Genomic DNA, 20,684 nt, shown 5'->3' on the forward strand with positions numbered 1-20,684 from the left:
TCGAAGTCATTTTACAAACTGACAGAAACACATATTTCGATTTATTGACAGACTGGGTAAAAATGTTTGTTTTTATGCTAAAACTGACTTAATACGTACACAAGAATGGATTAAAAGAATGGTAAGATAATTTAAAATGTATGTGTACATGGATTTCGTTTTCTTTACTCGATCCTATCATTTTCAGTGACTGGGTAGGACCTGGAGAGAGTCAACATCGAATTTGCTTGCATATCAAAATTGGGGCAGATGTTTTCAGACACTTTGTAAAATGAATAAATACTATGGCCTGTAACAAATTAACTGCGTTTGTGGCAATTTCAGTTATTTTACACGGACCGATTCACACACTGACAAATCTTGCTGGGTTCGAAGTCTATGCAGGTATATAGATAAACTGACAGTCCATATCTTTTTTTAATCACTAATGGGTGTTTTAAGTAATATATTTACCACACAAACCGTGACAAAGGAAACAAGCCGTGCAATCTTAATCTAAGATATATAATATTGATTATGCGTTGATTTAGCAATTATGTATACAGAAGACCTTTCAGTCCGTGTACATTCACCATGTACACACTATTATTACTTTGTTGTGGATATCCGGACCACTATTGTTTGTGTATGGCGACAGACTGCCGTTGTAATCTCTGGTGCGTGGTACAAAGTCAAGCAGTATTTCGTGGTAACTCCTGTCTTTGTTAGAAAAACACCACGGAAACGTCAATTTAAAACGCGCGCGCACTTGTCGCCGTCATTCTTTGATAGCAGCGCCACCTGCACCTGACAGTTTAGCGGAAGTGCGGAATTCACTGAAACCGAAATGGCGGCTGTAAAGCAGAACGTTGAGACGTGGAAAGCCAGACTTGACAAGATTCTCCACGAGAAGAATGGCTTCACGGACCTTTTGGAGAAGATTGAAGTGAAGACGGGCGTCCGGCGACTTTACATCGCTCTAGGTGTGTCATGCTTTTCGTTAGTAAAGGCTAGCTGTTGACAATGTCAGCAACACATCCCCCAAGTGGAAACTAAATCCTCCTAGCACGCCTTCACACAATACTTTCATTTAATATTCCATATATGCACGCTAATTACGATAAACGAATCTGATGTTGCTGCGTGTGTGTAGTTTGTTTTGGCCGTAGCATGGTTTGGACGGCTAGATGATTAGCACGAGACGGAAATTAAAACTGCAACATTGCACACAGCTGTTGATTGGATCCCCAGTTAATGAAAGCACACATACGAAGGCTGAATCCAAAAATGGTCATGCAAACATCTTAACCATTGCAAGGTCCTAAGTTTTAATATATTTCATGGAATACGGATAGGTTTAGAGATAAATGCATCAATATTATATTTTCTGTGACTTTTTTTTTGCATGTCCAAATTTAACATATTGTTGATAATACCCCTTGCTGACAGTGACACAGACACTTTATAAAACATGGTATAGACTAACTTGTTTCATGAAATATCCCACCTATTTTGAAAGATTATTTTTTACCTAATTGGCCTGGTTTAGAAATACTTTGGTAATGTTTTCTCCAAGCATTTGCTTGATTATGTTTGTTGGAAAATGATCTTACAATGCCTTCAGAAATATTTTGTACAAATAATTGTGTGTTTCCAGTAATGTGTCCGCAAGCAAGGTTTTTCGAAATATTTGAGCTGGTTCTCATGATTTAAAAAATGAAAACCATCTTGTAAAAATAACCCTATTAACAGTGTCCTACTAAATCATCTGCCAGAGTTTCAGTTGTAAAACACTGACTAAATATAATGTTGATGTATATCATCCACTGAACTTGAAAAATGCAAACTGCATATAATCTGATACTGTCACTCAGATTGACACATGACCTCAGACCATGGCCTATGTACGTTCAAGGGTCCTGATGAAGGCCTGCAATACAGCAATTCACCATTCAGCATTGCACAGTTATAACTAACAGTAACTGCATAAAGTTACCAGAAACACTTCTTAAATTAACCCTTAGCTGTTTGTCATTACTGTCTTAACTTTATTACAGATATCTTTTTTTACTAGAACATCCGTCACTCTAGAACAATCCAGTAATTGTTGTAAACGAATCAGTAGTAGAGAAGGCTGTTCAGTGTTTCCCTACAAACAAGGATCAGCATCCACACCATGGTTTTGGCTGTTAGATCCATCTTCACAGTTGACCTGCTAATTGAATGCTTTATTTCCTCTAAGCTTGAAACATAGATTCCTGAAGGCCAGAAATGTCTACTAACTTGTAGCAGTACTTACATCCCATCACGACCTATAAGTGTTGGCCCATGATTCATCATTGCATAGACAGAAAGAAAAGGCAGACCTGTGATTGATATTGTAACAATGTAAGCTATGTCAGGAAAAAGGAACTAGATGACCAGATTATCAAATTTCTAATCACCCCAAATGACAAACACAGATTTCAGAAACCATATGCTAACCTAGAGGGGATATTTTGACAAACTTTGATTATGGTTGTAGCACCCTGCATGATCATGCATGTGCTGCAGCATGTCAGTGTAGCATGGCCACAATCACTCACTCTAACACCGACTAACTTTGTCATGCATGTGCTGCAGCATGTCAGTGTAGCATGGCCACAATCACTCACTCTAACACCGACTAACTTTGTCATGCATGTGCTGCAGCATGTCAGTGTAGCATGGCCACAATCACTCACTCTAACACCGACTAACTTTGTCATGCATGTGCTGCAGCATGTCAGTGTAGCATGGCCACAATCACTCACTCTAACACCGACTAACTTTGTCATGCATGTGCTGCAGCATGTCAGTGTAGCATGGCCACAATCACTCACTCTAACACCGACTAACTTTGTCATGCATGTGCTGCAGCATGTCAGTGTAGCATGGCCACAATCACTCACTCTAACACCGACTAACTTTGTCATGCATGTGCTGCAGCATGTCAGTGTAGCATGGCCACAATCACTCTAACACCGACTAACTTTGTCATGCATGTGCTGCAGCATGTCAGTGTAGCATGGCCACAATCACTCACTCTAACACCGACTAACTTTGTCATGCATGTGCTGCAGCATGTCAGTGTAGCATGGCCACAATCACTCACTCTAACACCGACTAACTTTGTCATGCATGTGCTGCAGCATGTCAGTGTAGCATGGCCACAATCACTCTAACACCGACTAACTTTGTCATGCATGTGCTGCAGCATGTCAGTGTAGCATGGCCACAATCACTCACTCTAACACCAACTAACTTTGTCATGCATGTGCTGCAGCATGTCAGTGTAGCATGGCCACAATCACTCACTCTAACACCGACTAACTTTGTCATGCATGTGCTGCAGCATGTCAGTGTAGCATGGCCACAATCACTCACTCTAACACCGACTAACTTTGTCATGCATGTGCTGCAGCATGTCAGTGTAGCATGGCCACAATCACTCACTCTAACACCAACTAACTTTGTCATGCATGTGCTGCAGCATGTCAGTGTAGCATGGCCACAATCACTCACTCTAACACCGACTAACTTTGTCATGCATGTGCTGCAGCATGTCAGTGTAGCATGGCCACAATCACTCACTCTAACACCGACTAACTTTGTCATGCATGTGCTGCAGCATGTCAGTGTAGCATGGCCACAATCACTCACTCTAACACCGACTAACTTTGTCATGCATGTGCTGCAGCATGTGAGTGTAGCATGGCCACAATCACTCACTCTAACACCGACTAACTTTGTCATGCATGTGCTGCAGCATGTCAGTGTAGCATGGCCACAATCACTCACTCTAACACCAACTAACTTTGTCATGCATGTGCTGCAGCATGTCAATGTAGCATGGCCACAATCACTCACTCTAACACCGACTAACTTTGTCATGCATGTGCTGCAGCATGTCAATGTAGCATGGCCACAATCACTCACTCTAACACCGACTAACTTTGTCATGCATGTGCTGCAGCATGTCAATGTAGCATGGCCACAATCACTCACTCTAACACCGACTAACTTTGTCATGCATGTGCTGCAGCATGTCAGTGTAGCATGGCCACAATCACTCACTCTAACACCGACTAACTTTGTCATGCATGTGCTGCAGCATGTCAATGTAGCATGGCCACAATCACTCACTCTAACACCGACTAACTTTGTCATGCATGTGCTGCAGCATGTGAGTGTAGCATGGCCACAATCACTCACTCTAACACCGACTAACTTTGTCATGCATGTGCTGCAGCATGTCAATGTAGCATGGCCACAATCACTCACTCTAACACCGACTAACTTTGTCATGCATGTGCTGCAGCATGTCAATGTAGCATGGCCACAATCACTCACTCTAACACCGACTAACTTTGTCATGCATGTGCTGCAGCATGTGAGTGTAGCATGGCCACAATCACTCACTCTAACACCGACTAACTTTGTCATGCATGTGCTGCAGCATGTCAATGTAGCATGGCCACAATCACTCACTCTAACACAGACTAACTTTGTCATGCATGTGCTGCAGCATGTGAGTGTAGCATGGCCACAATCACTCACTCTAACACCGACTAACTTTGTCATGCATGTGCTGCAGCATGTGAGTGTAGCATGGCCACAATCACTCTAACACCGACTAACTTTGTCATGCATGTGCTGCAGCATGTCAGTGTAGCACGGCCACAATCACTCACTCTAACACCGACTAACTTTGTCATGCATGTGCTGCAGCATGTGAGTGTAGCATGGCCACAATCACTCACTCTAACACCGACTAACTTTGTCATGCATGTGCTGCAGCATGTGAGTGTAGCATGGCCACAATCACTCACTCTAACACCGACTAACTTTGTCCTTCATTGCTGCATCTGCCATGTGCCAGTGTAGATGGTGTTCAGAGCAACACGCAGTAATAATGAATATTCAGTAAAATATGATGACTGTTATAATGAAGACTGGACACACTTGGCTGGCTGCAACAGGTGGTGTTATTTGGAATCATTGCTTGTGAAGTCATCAGAAGTTGATGAGACTGTTGTTTTTCTTCATTGTTGGCTGAGTCATTATTGGTTATGGTCATCCAGAATTGGAGCATGTTGAACACAGTTGGTTTCAGTTGTCTTATGTGAGTGGGGAGAGTGAGCAGTCATTGACTAGTATACTTGAAGTTCAAGATACAGTGACTTCTAATGGAACAGGTGTCATAGTTCCTGTGTACATGATAGGTGTGGTTAAATGAACTGGCCACTCTTCTAATTGGCATTGTGTAATCATGGCTAGTGCTTGTAGAAGGTTTGAAGACTGCTCTCTGTCTGTCTGTTTTATTGACTGATTTTTGTATGTTCTTTGTGGATTTTTGCCACGGGACATGCCAGAAACCTCTTATTTGCAGGTTCAATTCAAGGTTCAGTTTTGCGACTTTAAACAGCTTAAATCTGCACCAATTTAGCTTTAGTCTTGCATTAAGCTGCCATGCCATGAATGAAGTGGTATTTGTGATTGTATTCCTGTCGTCAGTTGATAATAAAATTGATTTTTTCATGGTTGTGAAGTATTCATAATTAACAGTGTTAACATTAAAGGACTAATGTATACATGAGGTGTAACTAGCAAAGAACAATTTAAAGTTGACATTGAGTACAAACATGTGAAAATTTGTGAGCCCACTAGTCCTGCACACAAGTGATGGTACACTGTCTTCCATACAAAGTGATACATAATTACGCTACACCTCCAGCTGAGCTGATGGCTTTATTGGTCAGTTTAAATCACTATTCAATGTTGAATTTGAAATTACTGTACCTGACATAGTTTATCATAGTGATTTGAAATTGGGTTACAATTTTATATTCATCAGAGTATCAGCAGGCACTCAGTAGTCCAGTCAGTTTTTGAGATTATAACCTTGTATGTAAGGTGTTACCCTGGGGCCAGTGGGCTCCATCTGTATGCAGAGTACATGAGTGAATTGATTTACATTTGATTCATCATGTGGTTGGACACAGCTGTTAGCCTGGTTAGATGCTACATTAGTCATTACAAGGATACAGGAGCTATTGATGCCCTCATACAGCAAATGTGTTTATTATGTAGCAGGTGCTGTCATTATGGGTTATATCTCTGTAGGCAGTCATGGGAATTGAACACACCCAGTTATGATGTAGAGTGGTGGGGTAGCCCAGTGGTTAATGTGTTTACTTATCATGCTTAAGGGCCATGTTTGATTCCCTACATGGGTCCAATGTGTGAAGCACATTTCTAGTGTTCCCGACTGTTGTATTGCTGGACTATTGCTAAAGGCAGCATTAAACCATACTCCCTTGACTCAACAGGGTAACTGTCTGTCAGGTACAATCTAGGTTACTACTGAAGGTGTTTGTGGTGTTGATGGTGTGCTTGTAATTTTCAAATCACATTTTTGCATCAGTTTACAAACTCTAGCATTGGATCATATTTTTAAAAAATTTTATTTGATGATTATAGCATTTTTTATGATGGATTCTTGCACTTGTTACATAGGTTATTTTGGTAGATCCTCACAACTTGTGATTGCTTTATTTTGTAGGGCATTTAGTGATTGCCATTTTATTTTGTTCTAACGATATTTTGCTGAGTCTGTGAAGGTAGAAAGGAATCCCATCGGTTGTTGAGTATTTCGTGAATGTGTCCTGATGTCATGTTCAAAATCCTCTATAGCTTTAGGTTACTCATATTGTGCAAATTCATATGACTGGATTGGACTGTAGGGTTGATTTAGACAAAGTGTGAGTGACATCCTGTTGACTCGTCTACATGACACAGAACATGTTGAGACAGTGTCTTGTTCGGTATTATTTTGGTGGTGTAGTCCAAAGTCCATCATATGTCTGTTACATGGGGCGGTTGCTCAGTGTTGTAACAAGTCCTGAAGTGTGAACAGATATCTGCAACGACATTCTCATATTGCTAGGATGTTGTGGGACAGAGACTGAATAACAGGAAGTAAGATAATCAGAAGTTTGTACTATCAGCAGGATCTTATACTAGGCCAGATGTAGCCAAACCCTAAACAAAACTAATGTTTATGTTTATGTTGCAGTGGAGATTTAATACATATGTTACTGAATACAGTATACTTGATGATCTTCTCGAGGCAGATGTAGCCAAACCCTAAACAAAACTGATGTGTATGTTTATGTTGCAGCTGAGATTTAATACAGATGTTACTGAATACAGTATACTTGATGATCTTCTCGAGGCAGATGTAGCCAAACCCTAAACAAAACTAATGTGTATGTTTATGTTGCAGTGGAGATTTAATACATATGTTACTGAATACAGTATACTTGATGATCTTCTCGAGGCAGATGTAGCCAAACCCTAAACAAAACTAATGTGTATGTTTATGTTGCAGTGGAGATTTAATACAGATGTTACTGAATACAGTATACTTGATGATCTTCTCGAGGCAGATGTAGCCAAACCCTAAACAAAACTAATGTGTATGTTTATGTTGCAGTGGAGATTTAATACAGATGTTACTGAATACAGTATACTTGATGATCTTCTCGAGGCAGATGTAGCCAAACCCTAAACAAAACTAATGTGTATGTTTATGTTGCAGTGGAGATTTAATACAGATGTTACTGAATACAGTATACTTGATGATCTTCTCGAGGCAGATGTAGCCAAACCCTAAACAAAACTAATGTGTATGTTTATGTTGCAGTGGAGATTTAATACAGATGTTACTGAATACAGTATACTTGATGATCTTCTCGAGGCAGATGTAGCCAAACCCTAAACAAAACTAATGTGTATGTTTATGTTGCAGTGGAGATTTAATACAGATGTTACTGAATACAGTATACTTGATGATCTTCTCGAGGCAGATGTAGCCAAACCCTAAACAAAACTAATGTGTATGTTTATGTTGCAGTGGAGATTTAATACAGATGTTACTGAATACAGTATACTTGATGATCTTCTCGAGGCAGATGTAGCCAAACCCTAAACAAAACTAATGTGTATGTGTATGTTGCAGTGGAGATTTAATACAGATGTTACTGAATACAGTATACTTGATGATCTTCTCGAGGCAGATGTAGCCAAACCCTAAACAAAACTAATGTGTATGTTTATGTTGCAGTGGAGATTTAATACAGATGTTACTGAATACAGTATACTTGATGATCTTCTCGAGGCAGATGTAGCCAAATTAATGTGTATACTTATGTTGAAGCAGAAATGTAATAGTAATGCATATGTTACTGAATACAGTATACTTGATGTAAGAATTATTGCAGTATATTCATGGTAAGGTTGTCTAGTTTTCTACCTGGAGTATGATATCCTGTAGTCAGGAAAACCCTCAAAACTTCCTACTAGATGACCGTACCATTGAGCATGGTGAGTGGACAGTAATTAGTAGTCCTGTCTGTACTTCGCTGGTCAAAACAACAAAACATTTCTAGATTTTGAGAAAAAATTCATTGGCCACTAGTGCAAACTTATCGTTAAATGGTCCTGATGAATTTTTACAAGCCAGGGACCGCGGCACCAGGATGAACTGTGAAAAATCTGTGGTTTGTTAATATCTTTTAGTCCTGTGTTCAGTAATGTAGCACCTACCTGACAGTGGTTTATTAATAGTCAAGAACAGACCTTCAGTCCAGTTGTGAATGTCTTAAGGAATGATCCCAAAATTTAACATCTGATGACTTGTAATAAAGCAAGTTACTGAAAGTGACAACCCAATCTATTTATATACTTCTTACAACAAAGGTTACTGGGGACACAAGGATCAAAATGTCTCATATCAATCTATGTTGGGTATAGTATTTGTTTGATAGAGCCCACCTTGTTATATATTACCTATATTACCCAGCATGAGTCACATTATAGATGTTTGTGATGAATATGGCTCAGGTTCCTGATGCTTGATGCATGTGTTCAGCTGAACGACACCACCTGCCATCCCTAGGTATTACCAGTAAGTGTGAACACTAAGCCATGCTTGTCACTGTTAGACTGGTTGAACATTGAACCTGTATCTGTAGAGTAATGATTGAATGTATGTTTGTTTTTGCAGGCGTTGTGGCCTTGCTTGCCCTCTACTTGATGGTTGGGTATGGAGCACAGTTCCTGTGTAACTTCATTGGATTTCTCTATCCTGCCTATGCCTCGTAAGTCTGGTCAGGAATCTGATGTAACGAGCTGATATAGTGGCTAAATCTAGTTCAAAGATAGTTTCTATTTCTATGTTAAAGGATATTAAGGTGATGTTGTTCATTATGAAAATGATCAAGTTAATAAGAAAATATACAAAGTATTATGTGCCATATTGTGACTTGATGCCTTGCGTAACACAGTTATTGGTTCTTGCTGACCATCAAGGCACTTCTGACAGCAACACCTGACATTGCTGTCGTCCTAAGTGTATGAAACAGTAGGGGAATCACAATCATATTGGAATCACAAGATTGATAAAATGCAAATCATTAAAGCAGGGCTCCAGATGAAAGCTGTATCAGCGTATGTACAGATAAAAATTATGCATGATATGGTAGGAAAAAAATCAGAAAACGTAGCAGATATGCACCACAGCAATGGTGTACGTTCTTAGAATCATTTACGGACTTAATTAGCTGAAAAAGTATTGCTTCATTGTTAATTGACCTGTTCACAGAAGAGTAGCAATGTTGTGGTGCATATGAAACGAAAAACGAGATTAATTACATGCCATTAAATTCTATTCGGTACTCTAATTTTTCCAGTACTCTTATATTGAAAAAATAAGGCATACATACTGCTCATGTTGAAAAATTATCAGGAGCCCTTTTAAAGGTCACATGGAACATAAAACACAACTTTGAGATTCTTATACCTTTTCTGTTTGCTCTAACCACAACAAATCAACAAAACGCCAATTCAACCTATAAAGTTGAAAAAAAAAGTGCGATGAAAAAATGCCTGAGAAATGGGAGTCCAAAACGATTCACTAATTTTCTTACAGCGGGAAAAAGTGGTTTCAACAGCTGTGCTGCGCTGTGCTCATTACGCATACTCAGTGAATAGGTTCGCAGAGCTTGAAAGTAATGAAACAGTATGCCTGCCTGGAGTATAAAGTCGTGAACAGTAGTCTTATCTTGGTAGTGTACACAAACAAGTAAATAATCTAGTAAAGATTATAATCTACTAAATCTAAGAAAAGCTAAAAAAAACCATATTGATTGTGTTAAGCAGACTCACAGAGAAAACTCAGCATCTGGTTTACTGACACGTATATGTCTGCCTGCCTGTCTACTATTGACAATATGCAATGCACAACTTCAGTCATTGACCACATGCAATTTGAAATTAACACCTATGGGGCTGATAAGCCATAAACAAAGAGCCGGCAGTGCGTATCGGCTAATGAACCGGTGGCCAATGAAAATGCTTTGTTACACCTGAGTTCAGTATCTCGGCTGCTACGTTTGGAGGGAGGTAAACCCGACTACAAAATATTGCACTTTTGATTTGCAATTATACATGCTTATAATTTATATTCACTTTTTTTTTTCCTTAAAGATCACACATACTTTAGAGAGATACAAATGCATAGATCACTTATTGACAGCGTAATAAATGCAACCCTGTCATTAAAACTACTCATTTTGACATTTAATTACCTTAAATTGACCTTTTGAACAACCGTGCACAATTTTCTCTCTTTCAACCAGTCAGAGGAGTTGGCCTCCATGACGTATCGTGAGCTATACCTATGTGGGTTCCTGTAGTAGTCATCTCCATTTCAAGGGGTGGATTATCTTGTTTATTGGTTTGTCTGAACCTGTAATCATGACAATTGTTTTGAAAAATGAAAGCTTTATGTTTTTGCAATCTACTACCATTTACTTTTTGTCACCTGCTTTGCATATTTTCTGAGATGCAACTTGTTGTCGCCAAGACTCTCTAAAAACAATGTTTATTCCCAATGCAGGATATTAACCATCCCAAAACACACTTGCGTGATAACCTATATATATCGTCTCGCCACTCTGGCCATAATACACAGCTCTAATCTGTATGGATATATATTATATTGTTATTATATGTTGTGAAATAATTTTGGCAAATACATAGTAATTTAGTGATTTATTTAGTCACCAAAATATACTACAGGAAATCAGTTGTAGAACATCTGCATGCTGTTTGCAGCTGTAAGCTTAATTCAAAGCAAATGTGAAATGATTTGACAGTGCGGCTGTTGTAGTCTTTGACCTGTAATGGCTGTATGACTGCAGGATCAAGGCGATCGAGAGTCGTGAGAAGGATGATGACACCAAGTGGCTGACGTACTGGGTGGTGTACAGTGTCTTCAGTCTTGTGGAGTTTTTCGCAGACATCTTTCTCTTCTGGATCCCATTCTACTGGCTGCTGAAGGTGAGTCATCTAGTGAAGTGGAGAATGAATGTAGAAGAATCCATTTGTGTATTTAGCTTGTGTCGATTGAGCTGATGCAACATTAGCTTGCCTATAACAGGGCTCCAGATAATCTTTCAACATGAGGAGTATGTACGCCATATTTTTTCAATGTAAGAGCAACAGGAAAAGTTAAGAGTACATGTAGAGTGCTGAATGGAATTTAATGGCATGCAAGTAATCTTGTGTTTCATTTCATATATCAGCCACAATATTGCTACCTTTGTGTAAACAGGTCAGTAAACAATAAAGCAATACTTCTTATATAAATATGTCCATAAATGATACTAACACTGTACACCATTGTTGTGGTATGTATCTGCCACATTTTCTGATATTTCTCCTACCGTATCACGTCTATTTTTTATCCGTACATACCGGATATAGCCTTTATCTGGAACCCTGCTATAAACAATAATGCTTTAACAGTGGGTGATGCCAGCACCCTAAAAGACAAAACCATTTTGTATGGAACCTACTCTACAGACTGATCTTGTAATGTAATTGTGGCCCCATATTATATCAGCATTACAATTTTTGTAGCATTATATTCCCTTTGTTTCGAGCGGTCGCATACCAGGCTGTTGAATTTTTTTATTTCAGAGTAGTAAAATACAGTTGATGAATGAGCACTGTGATCTTGGCTATTAATTAGTTATTAGAACATTGGATCATACCAAAAGAAAGAAGCAAGGGGTGTCCAGTGAATGGTTTTTATTCTCTATATTTTTGTACGTTTGTACTTAAGTTTGCCTACTCATATGATATAATGAGAAATTGGTTCATTAAATATGTTTGGGCTCTCTTTATTTTTGTACTTTTGTACAGAATTGAAATTGATGAATTAAATAATGTGCATTCATAATGAGAAATATACACAAGGACATTTATATCTGTATCTGCATTTAGCAAATGAAACATTATTTCACTGACACATGTTCAGTTTGTACTCATAACAAGTGTCCGTGCCTTCTATCCACTGTTTATTATTTCTTGATTTGGTTTATTCCTTAAATAGGACAAGGACCAAACCCCAATCCCCTTACAGAGACCTTACATGACAAAAGATAATACCGAAAGGGAAATAAACATGGCTAAGTTCAAGGTTAATACTTCATCTTTGGTTCGTAAAAGGTTTATAAACTTCATCATGTTTGGAGACTTGTGTACATCCAGAGGTAAATTGTGATATCTAAATCTCAAATACTCAGGACAAACCATCGTAACATGGCATTCATACTCTTTTGTTGTTATTGCAGAAAGGATTTTTTAGAGCTAAATTTAGTTGAGCTTAACTTCCTTTCTCAATCGTTCGTGAATTGAAAAGATAATCATAATCATGTCAAGGCTTATATAATTTCGATTTGAGATAAATAGTTTTCCTTGGTAAGTGATATTTGATAAGCAGTTATATTTTTTCACTAAGTGGGAAGATAGGGACAAGAGTGACAGCCTTGCTTCATGTAGCCTTATCCAATATGAGCCGACCCATTAACTGATGAACTTAGACTCTCCCAGTGTGTTAATGCTGTTTGAAATTCGACCGATCAGCACTGTGCCACTCAAGCACGATCTGACGAATCAGCACTGCTGACTGTTTAAAATTCGATGGATTAGGCCTGAAACTATTAAACCCACAATCAAATTCACTATTATGTATCAAAGCCTGTTATGACTGTGGCAGTGTTCTTGGTGTATAAGTGGGTGCAGTCCATGCATGTGCTTCTAGTAGAAGTGACCTCAGTGGCTCGTTGCTTTTGTAGAACACGTGTTCCCAGTAAGACACATAAAATTGTCACGTAAATCATATGACTGTTTAATGTTGCTGGAATATTGCTGGTTACAGTATTGAAAAACTGTGAGGGAGGTTCTGTTCATGATACGAGCCAGTTGGATTACTGCTGAGTACAGTATCAAACAACAGTAGATGAAGTTCAGTATGACATGATACTACTGGAATATTGTTGAGTACAGTATCAAACAACAGTAGATAAAGTTCAGTATGACATGATACTACTGGAATATTGTTGAGTACAGTATCAAACAACAGTAGATGAAGTTCAGTATGACATGATACTACTGGAATATTGTTGAGTACAGTATCAAACAACAGTAGATGAAGTTCAGTATGACATGATACTACTGGAATATTGTTGAGTACAGTATCAAACAACAGTAGATGAAGTTCAGTATGGCATGATACTACTGGAATATTGTTGAGTACAGTATCAAACAACAGTAGATGAAGTTCAGTATGACATGATACTACTGGAATAATTTTGAGTACAGTATCAAACAACAGTAGATGAAGTATAGAACATGACGTGATAGCATTGATATGGCTGGTATATTCCTGAAACTGTTCTCCCGCCGCTGATGAGTATATGGAATGCCTTACACCTGATATTTAACACAGAGGTGGTGCTTGCGTTTGTTTCAGTGCATCTTCCTGGTCTGGTGTTTCATCCCGGCTCAGTGTAATGGCTCCACCATGCTGTACTACAAGTTCATCAGACCATTCATTTTGCGCCATCAGGACAGGATAGATACAGCTCTGGCTGATGCCAAGGACACACTCAACGAAGGTGGGTGGTGTTGTCCTGCCCTGCCTTATCTTCAATGTTGTATTCAGTATCAGTGTATATGTGGACCTGTTCTTCTCCCATCTTTGTCATTGTTTCTAGTAGATATCACTAGTTTTAGACGAATATTCCCATTTCCTAAATAGATACACAGAGTCAACTGTAATTAGATAAAAAATATTCAATTTTTTTTTGAAATTGGCGAAACATATGTTTTGGTTAGCGTCTCTGAACAAGCATTGAAGTCATCTGAATGCATGTGAGATGTTGTGCAATGAGCAGTAAATTGGATGAACTACTACTGTGAGGTCTGCAGAGTCTACCAGCATGTTACCCAATGGTTGAAGCAGTCTGCGCTGTTACTGGTTTCATTTCAGCCCAATAAATTGTTCCTTTTTGATAGTTTGTCTGCATGTCAACAATATTTGGGGAGTGCAATTCCTTGTGTCTCTCCTTTGTCTTTACGGAAGTATATTTGTCAGTGTGTAAAACCTACACTAGTGTAGATGGACAGACCTAGGTAAGGACCCACCTGTACCATTGTAGGTCATGTACACACATGCTTTGTGAAGTTCCCATGTGCGCATGCACTCATCCATATGTAGTTTGATGACTTGTATCATGTCCATGCATGTGCACCATCCATGTGTTCTTATGTATCCTTTGTAAGTTCTTACATAAGGAACTACACCCTGTGACTAAGTAGGAAAATGCTTATCTAGAGTATCAGACCCATGTGATGGGAAGTATTGTAAAAGGACAATAGTGCATATTGTGTACAAGTACAGTTACCAAATTGCTGAATTTGGAGAAGAAATATCCTTTGGCTATTGTTAGTAGAAATTCAGATAACCCCAGAAAAGTAGCAATGGTCATGATGTCAGGGTAACGGAAAACCTGGCCTCATGGTGGATGTGTGCTGTATGCATGTGTTTGTCCTACATGACATGACTCCAGATGGGTATGAAGTGGGACATTCAATAGCATTATCCTCTAGGTTCCATTGTTCTGAATATATTTCTGCATAATACCTGCTGAAAGATATACAGGTATGCAAGCTCAATCATGAGAATTGGCTAACTGCTCACTGCTTTTTGTAAATGGTTTAATGAGTGTTTGTTTGCAGGTAATTCAAATTATTTTGGCACTTGTGATTTACTGTGGGTATTTTACCACGTTTATGCAGATTCTCAGTTTATCTGGAGCTCAGGGAAGAGACTGTAGGATCTATATTACCCGGTGTGTGTGATGTTACCATGACAATGGGATGATTTGCTTATCCTGGCTGTTATAACACTAAAGCTTGAGGTTGATGGTGTCACTTTAACGTACCTTGTTTCATTAACAATAGTGTTTGGACTTGCCAAAGAGTCTGCTAAGAAAGGTAAGTTGTCTACCAACCACCCAGCATCCCAATGGTGTAGGGTCCCAGCTGGTGCCAGGATCAGGTTCACCCCCCCAAATCATGTTTTTTTATCACTATCATTATCTTCCATTCTATATCTGAACCCATGTGATGTTACAGTCTCTAGATTTGGCTACAAGAAAATAAACTAACGTAAGTGAGTTTCAGTTAAGGCACTTTGATTCTGTCACAGATGTTTAGTTGAGTTTGAAGACGTTTCAGTTAACTAATAATTGTGTTAAAAATAAGGTTAGCTTTCAGTATCTTCTATGAAATAATTGAAAAGAGCAGTAGTTTAGCATATTGGTAACGCAACTTTTGTAGATTTGAGTTTTATTAACAATCTTTATCCATTATGATTTCCCTTGTTGCTGGTTTCCATGGTGAAGCCATTTTAGTTTTTGAGTCTTAATTAGAGTTTGTAATAATGTTAACATACTAACCAAATATATGAAAGGTAATTGTTTCATCAGCATTCAGGATGTTGGTGAGTCAATTATGAAGCATATGACTTTATGGATAACATAATCATTTATTACATAGAGCAACATCTTGGTGTAGACACTGTTTTTGAGCTAGATTTTCGGTATAATATATGCAAGGAAGTTGAACAGCTACATGTAACGGATTGTATTGTTCATGTTGGTTGGATATTATTGGGGATGATGCTATCGAGCAGCATTCACAGGATGGCTGGGAAGTGTTTTGGGGGTTACTGTAGCAAAATGTTCCTTGCTCACATGTGTTATGTCCTGCACATGACACATGGTCTTGCTCTTCTGAGCAACACTGTGAATTCACTCACTGCACAGATGACTAGGCTTCTTTCACTAAACACCATCTGTGAAGGCATGGTTTGTGTTCTTCGCGATGATCTCTGGAATGAGCTTGACTTTATAACTCTCTTGCTTGTCTGCCTTTCATGCAGCAGTTCATGTTAGGACATGGAGTGTTTGCAGGGGGTAGCATTCAGTGGTGGAACTCATGCTGTAATTGGAGTACGCTCATGTAAATGTACATCTGCAGATTTTGAAATACATCTGTAATTTTAAGTGTAAATTCACCCATCTGTCATAAATGTCTGAAGCACAGAATGAGGAATAATATGGAGAGTGCATGGCAGTGGAAGTTTGTCACAGGAGCATTCTGTTTTCATTATTTTTGTTATATTTCACAAGCTTGCTGTGTTTCACTTATTTGCACACTTTTGTTTTTTCTCTTTTTCTCATTTGATTTCTTATGATTTTACTAAATGTAGATATATACAGGATTGCCATACTCTTCAAAGCGAAGAGTAACATCAAATGTAGCATATATATGTAAAGAATTTGTTTATGATGTCATTAGGTGGTAGGTTTGTAGACACAGCCATTTATTTAAGTTTCTCCACCTTGCCATGCTTACTGGTACACTTGTAATATTTTTTGAGGCCTGCATTCTGACCCCATTGTATAAGTGGCCCAGTCCTTTGTTTGCCAGGTTGTGTCAGAGCTGTCACCACCAGCGTTATCTTGCATCTGACTGTTAGCAGTAATAAGTGTAACTATGAGGTGATATGTAACATTGGTGGAAGGGCCCTCTGAGAATGAAATATAATCACTACCAATCTTCAGTCAGACCCGGTCAGGTCAGGTCAGGTCAGGTTGTGTCAGAGCTGTCACCACCAGCGTTATCTTGCATGTGACTGTTAGCAGTAATAAGTGTAACTATGAGGTGATATGTAACATTGGTGGAAGGGCCCTCTGAGAATGAAATATAATCACTACCAATCTTCAGTCAAACCCCGGTCAGGTCAGGTCAGGTCAGGTTGTGTCAGAGCTGTCACCACCAGCGTTATCTTGCATCTGACTGTTAGCAGTAATAAATGTAACTATGAGGTGATATGTAACATTGGTGGAAGGGCCCTCTGAGAATGAAATATAATCACTACCAATCTTCAGTCAGACCCGGTCAGGTCAGGTCAGGTTGGGAGGTCCTTATATACGTTCAGTCAGCAGTATTTTTTTTTTGTTTTCAAGCATGAATACTGCTCAAACTGGTGGCAAGCTGTATTTTGTGGGATCAAGTTTGACAAAGTGTTGTTTAAAAACAATTGTTTAATTGTCACAAGTATTGATGTTGCCTTTTGATTGGTTGTGAAACACTTGTTGGTAGCTGACAGCCGTAAGGAAACTGTAGGTGATGCATGGTTTACTAATGTCTGTCTGTGAAAGGAACCTATAGCAACACAACATACTGATCTTGTCAAAGCAAGTCAAGAGTGCCCATTTCATCTTACCTTCACTATCAAGGACAGTCAGGAATATATACAAGATCAGACTGAACTAGAATAGTTGCAGAAAACAAGATAAAATGTATTTTCCTCTTCTAAGATCAAACATTTCTTAATAAACAATCTCATTGTCTCACAGAAGATAAATTTGTTCTTGTAAATCTAGTTACAAACCATGTAGTTTCATATAAACACTAAGTAACCTGATTGTAGCAACTGATCCCTTAGTAACTAGAAACCCAACCTCTCCCCTTCTCAAACTCAACCCCACTGCTACTTTGTTATAAATAGATTACCCAATCAACTAATTACACCACTTACACCCTACTCCCCCCACAAAGTAACTAGTTTGTTGTAAGTATAGTAACCAATCAACTAGTTACAGCACCCACCCCACCCCCACAAAGTAACCCGTTTGTTGTATGCATAGTAACCAATCAACTAGTGACAACACCCACCCCACCCCCACGAAGTAACAGAGTATAGTAATGGATCATTTAGTCTCAAGAATACTCACAAGGTATTTCAGTTCTGTCCAGGAATTTGATTGAATGTTGCAGAATAACTGGAAAGAATCCTAACTGCTATGAGCACTGATTGTCATTAAGTTCTTCAAATTCATGTTTCAACTAACCAGGAGAATGCATCTGAACCCTATTGAATCCAGTGTTTGCCATCTATTTAATCCCCATTCTCTCTTCCAGCAAAGGACATCGCTGAAGATGCACTTAAGGATGAAGGTGTCCGCCGTGTTGTCGACGCAGCAAAACTGGACTAATGAGCCTCTACGACACGCCCAACTCCATGTCGGGAGAGTCTTAATGCTGCTGCTGCTGCTGCCGTCGTCACTGCCGCTGCCACAATGTTTGTTATACCCTGAGTTCCGGACCAACATTTTTGTTTTGCTCAACACTCTGTTCTTTTCTCCATATTGGGCAGAACCTGATGTATTGATCTGTAAAGTATTTGTACAAAACTTATTTCTGCTTTTTACTGAGAACTGAAGATTTGGAAATGTAAATGAAGTCAAGGAATGTCTCCTAATTCATGTTAACTAAATAGAAGATTCAGAGTTGGGTTTTTGCAATTGTTGCTAAGTTTGAAGTGTAGTAGAGTGTGCAGTGAATAGAGATCTTGAGAATAATCAGTAGCTGGTAGGGGATGTTGCTAGCTGCAGCAGCTGGTTGGGATGTTGCTAACCGCAGCGGCTGGTTGGCTGAGGATTTCGTGTGGTCGGCATTGTAGTGACCTTATTTTCAGTTTCAGTGGTGCAAAGCCATCATGTTGATGTTGGTAGTATTTTGTTGCCAGAAAGTCAGTTCTATACATTTAATATTTTCAAGACATTTTTAATTTTTTTCATGAGGTTGTTTATGTAACATTGCTAAAACATATACTTCAAATAAATTCCTCTGTGTTGATTTTGCAAACCCATTGCTTGTCGACTTTAATTCAGTATTTTCTGGATTTTATTGGCAGTTCTTGTAAAGTTATATTTCTATTTATTTTTTGTTGAGCCAAATTTATTATTTTGGAACATTTACCAATCATATTTTATCCATGTTTAATATTGCATGCATAATTAGAACATTTTGATCAATAACGAACTTACTGTTTCCAACTTTCCTGCATTGTAATTTATATGAACATTTGGAGTAACATTGATATGCTTGACACGTGTAGTCATGATGTAGTAGTTGTAGTCCATTATTTGTCAGGGATGTTTGTGCAATTGCTGTGTACTCGCTGCAATGTTAGGTAACCGTGGTAACAGCACAACTGACTGTATAGTGTGATACTTGCATATCCTGATTAACAGTTTGAATTGAATTGGCCGTGATGTGGAATATCAACAATCATGAAATGGTATCTGGTGAAAATGATGTGACACTGTTCATATTTTTGATTAAATGACATTCCCAATGTCAGTAAGGGATAGTAGAATAATCATACAGACATATGTGTAACTACTAGAATTGAAGAATTTAGAAGGAATTTCAGTACTCATGGCAGATGAACAGTTGGATAAGATTTTCAGAAATGATTATAATGAGATGTACTTCAAAGCATCTTAATCTTACAAGATACTGTACATTGTGAAACATCAAAATAGCAGGGTCTGAAATTAGTTTGGTTTTACTTGTCCAGGACAAGTGACATGCCAGGCATATGTCCTGAACTTAACACCAACAAGTGGAATTGTGTTAATTTCAAACCCTGAATAAGTACAAGTATATTGTGTGAGAAAGCTTTCCCAGTGTTATTGCTTTGGTAATAATGTTTTAGTATGCAGACCATGGACTGTTATTTATTGTACATGTTGTATAACCATTCATTGTGTACATCATGCTTTCCCTCCATCACTGGGATCAGCTCCTTGTTATCTGGTCAGTGTTGTTTATGCTGCTCCATATTCTATTCTTATACTGTTACGTAGCTAGATCATGTACCAAAGTAACTTAGTACTAACGTGTAGGGACTTCTCTCAATCTTTGAATTGTAAAAGTAAATAACACTTCAAAAGATTTTCAGGAAAACAGTTAAAGTGTCTACTAGAACCCGTAATCATTTTTGTAATAAATAAATTGTAAATGATATTAACTGCTTTTGTGACTTGTGTCCTGACATTTGAACAGGTTGGATCATATTCTTGATACTGTATTTATATATTTTCACTATTTCACGTGTGAAATGCTCTTAAGTTGTACAATTTCTGTCCTGTGTGCCTCCTCAATGGCCGAGTGGAGCTTTCAGCTGCCTCGGGTCGGTGTTGCATTAGAAAGTCTGTAAATACTAACATCGTCATTGGTCTGTATGGATGTTTTTTCATCATGTTTTGGAAAAAAGGGCTGTAATAGATTTTTGATCTTCCGAATAAACTTTGATCTGAGATTGCAGTGTAGTATATTTTTGGGGTTCTAGTTCTATTCCTGAACGCCAGATCCCTTGGTTGGTGTAAGGTGTGGAGTTATGTCCCCTGGCA

The 20,684-nt window shown here is 38.6% G+C and overlaps 1 protein-coding gene across 3 annotated transcripts; it reads left to right on the forward strand.

Annotated features, from left to right (window-relative positions):
* Window positions 1-742: 742 nt before the first annotated feature.
* Window positions 743-20,593, forward strand: LOC137277375 (receptor expression-enhancing protein 5-like). Of its 3 annotated transcripts, none has more exons than XM_067809080.1 (6): window positions 743-962; window positions 9,068-9,161; window positions 11,265-11,403; window positions 13,883-14,027; window positions 15,550-15,582; window positions 18,406-20,593. In XM_067809080.1, the coding sequence occupies exons 1-5, from the start codon at window positions 827-829 to the stop codon at window positions 15,579-15,581; spliced, it is 546 nt and encodes a 181-aa protein (XP_067665181.1). In that variant the 5' UTR covers window positions 743-826; the 3' UTR covers window position 15,582; window positions 18,406-20,593. The 3 variants fall into 3 exon arrangements, with proteins under 3 accessions (XP_067665181.1, XP_067665179.1, XP_067665180.1); XM_067809078.1 differs by lacking the exon at window positions 15,550-15,582 and adding an exon at window positions 15,376-15,408 and having other exon boundaries at window positions 757-962; XM_067809079.1 differs by lacking the exon at window positions 15,550-15,582 and having other exon boundaries at window positions 757-962.
* The last annotated feature ends 91 nt before the right edge of the window (window positions 20,594-20,684 follow it).

The sequence above is a fragment of the Haliotis asinina genome, chromosome 3, assembly GCF_037392515.1.
Source record: "Haliotis asinina isolate JCU_RB_2024 chromosome 3, JCU_Hal_asi_v2, whole genome shotgun sequence".
Classification (NCBI taxonomy): Eukaryota; Metazoa; Mollusca; class Gastropoda; order Lepetellida; family Haliotidae; genus Haliotis; species Haliotis asinina.

Bases quoted from the DNA above. Each gene is read 5' to 3' on its own strand.
- LOC137277375 (XM_067809078.1), top strand. From the start codon at position 827: ATGGCGGCTGTAAAGCAGAACGTTGAGACGTGGAAAGCCAGACTTGAC. The intron at 963-9,067 runs GTGTGTCATGCT...TTGTTTTTGCAG, and splicing joins GCGACTTTACATCGCTCTAG to GCGTTGTGGCCTTGCTTGCC. The intron at 15,409-18,405 runs GTAAGTTGTCTA...TCTCTCTTCCAG, and splicing joins CAAAGAGTCTGCTAAGAAAG to CAAAGGACATCGCTGAAGAT.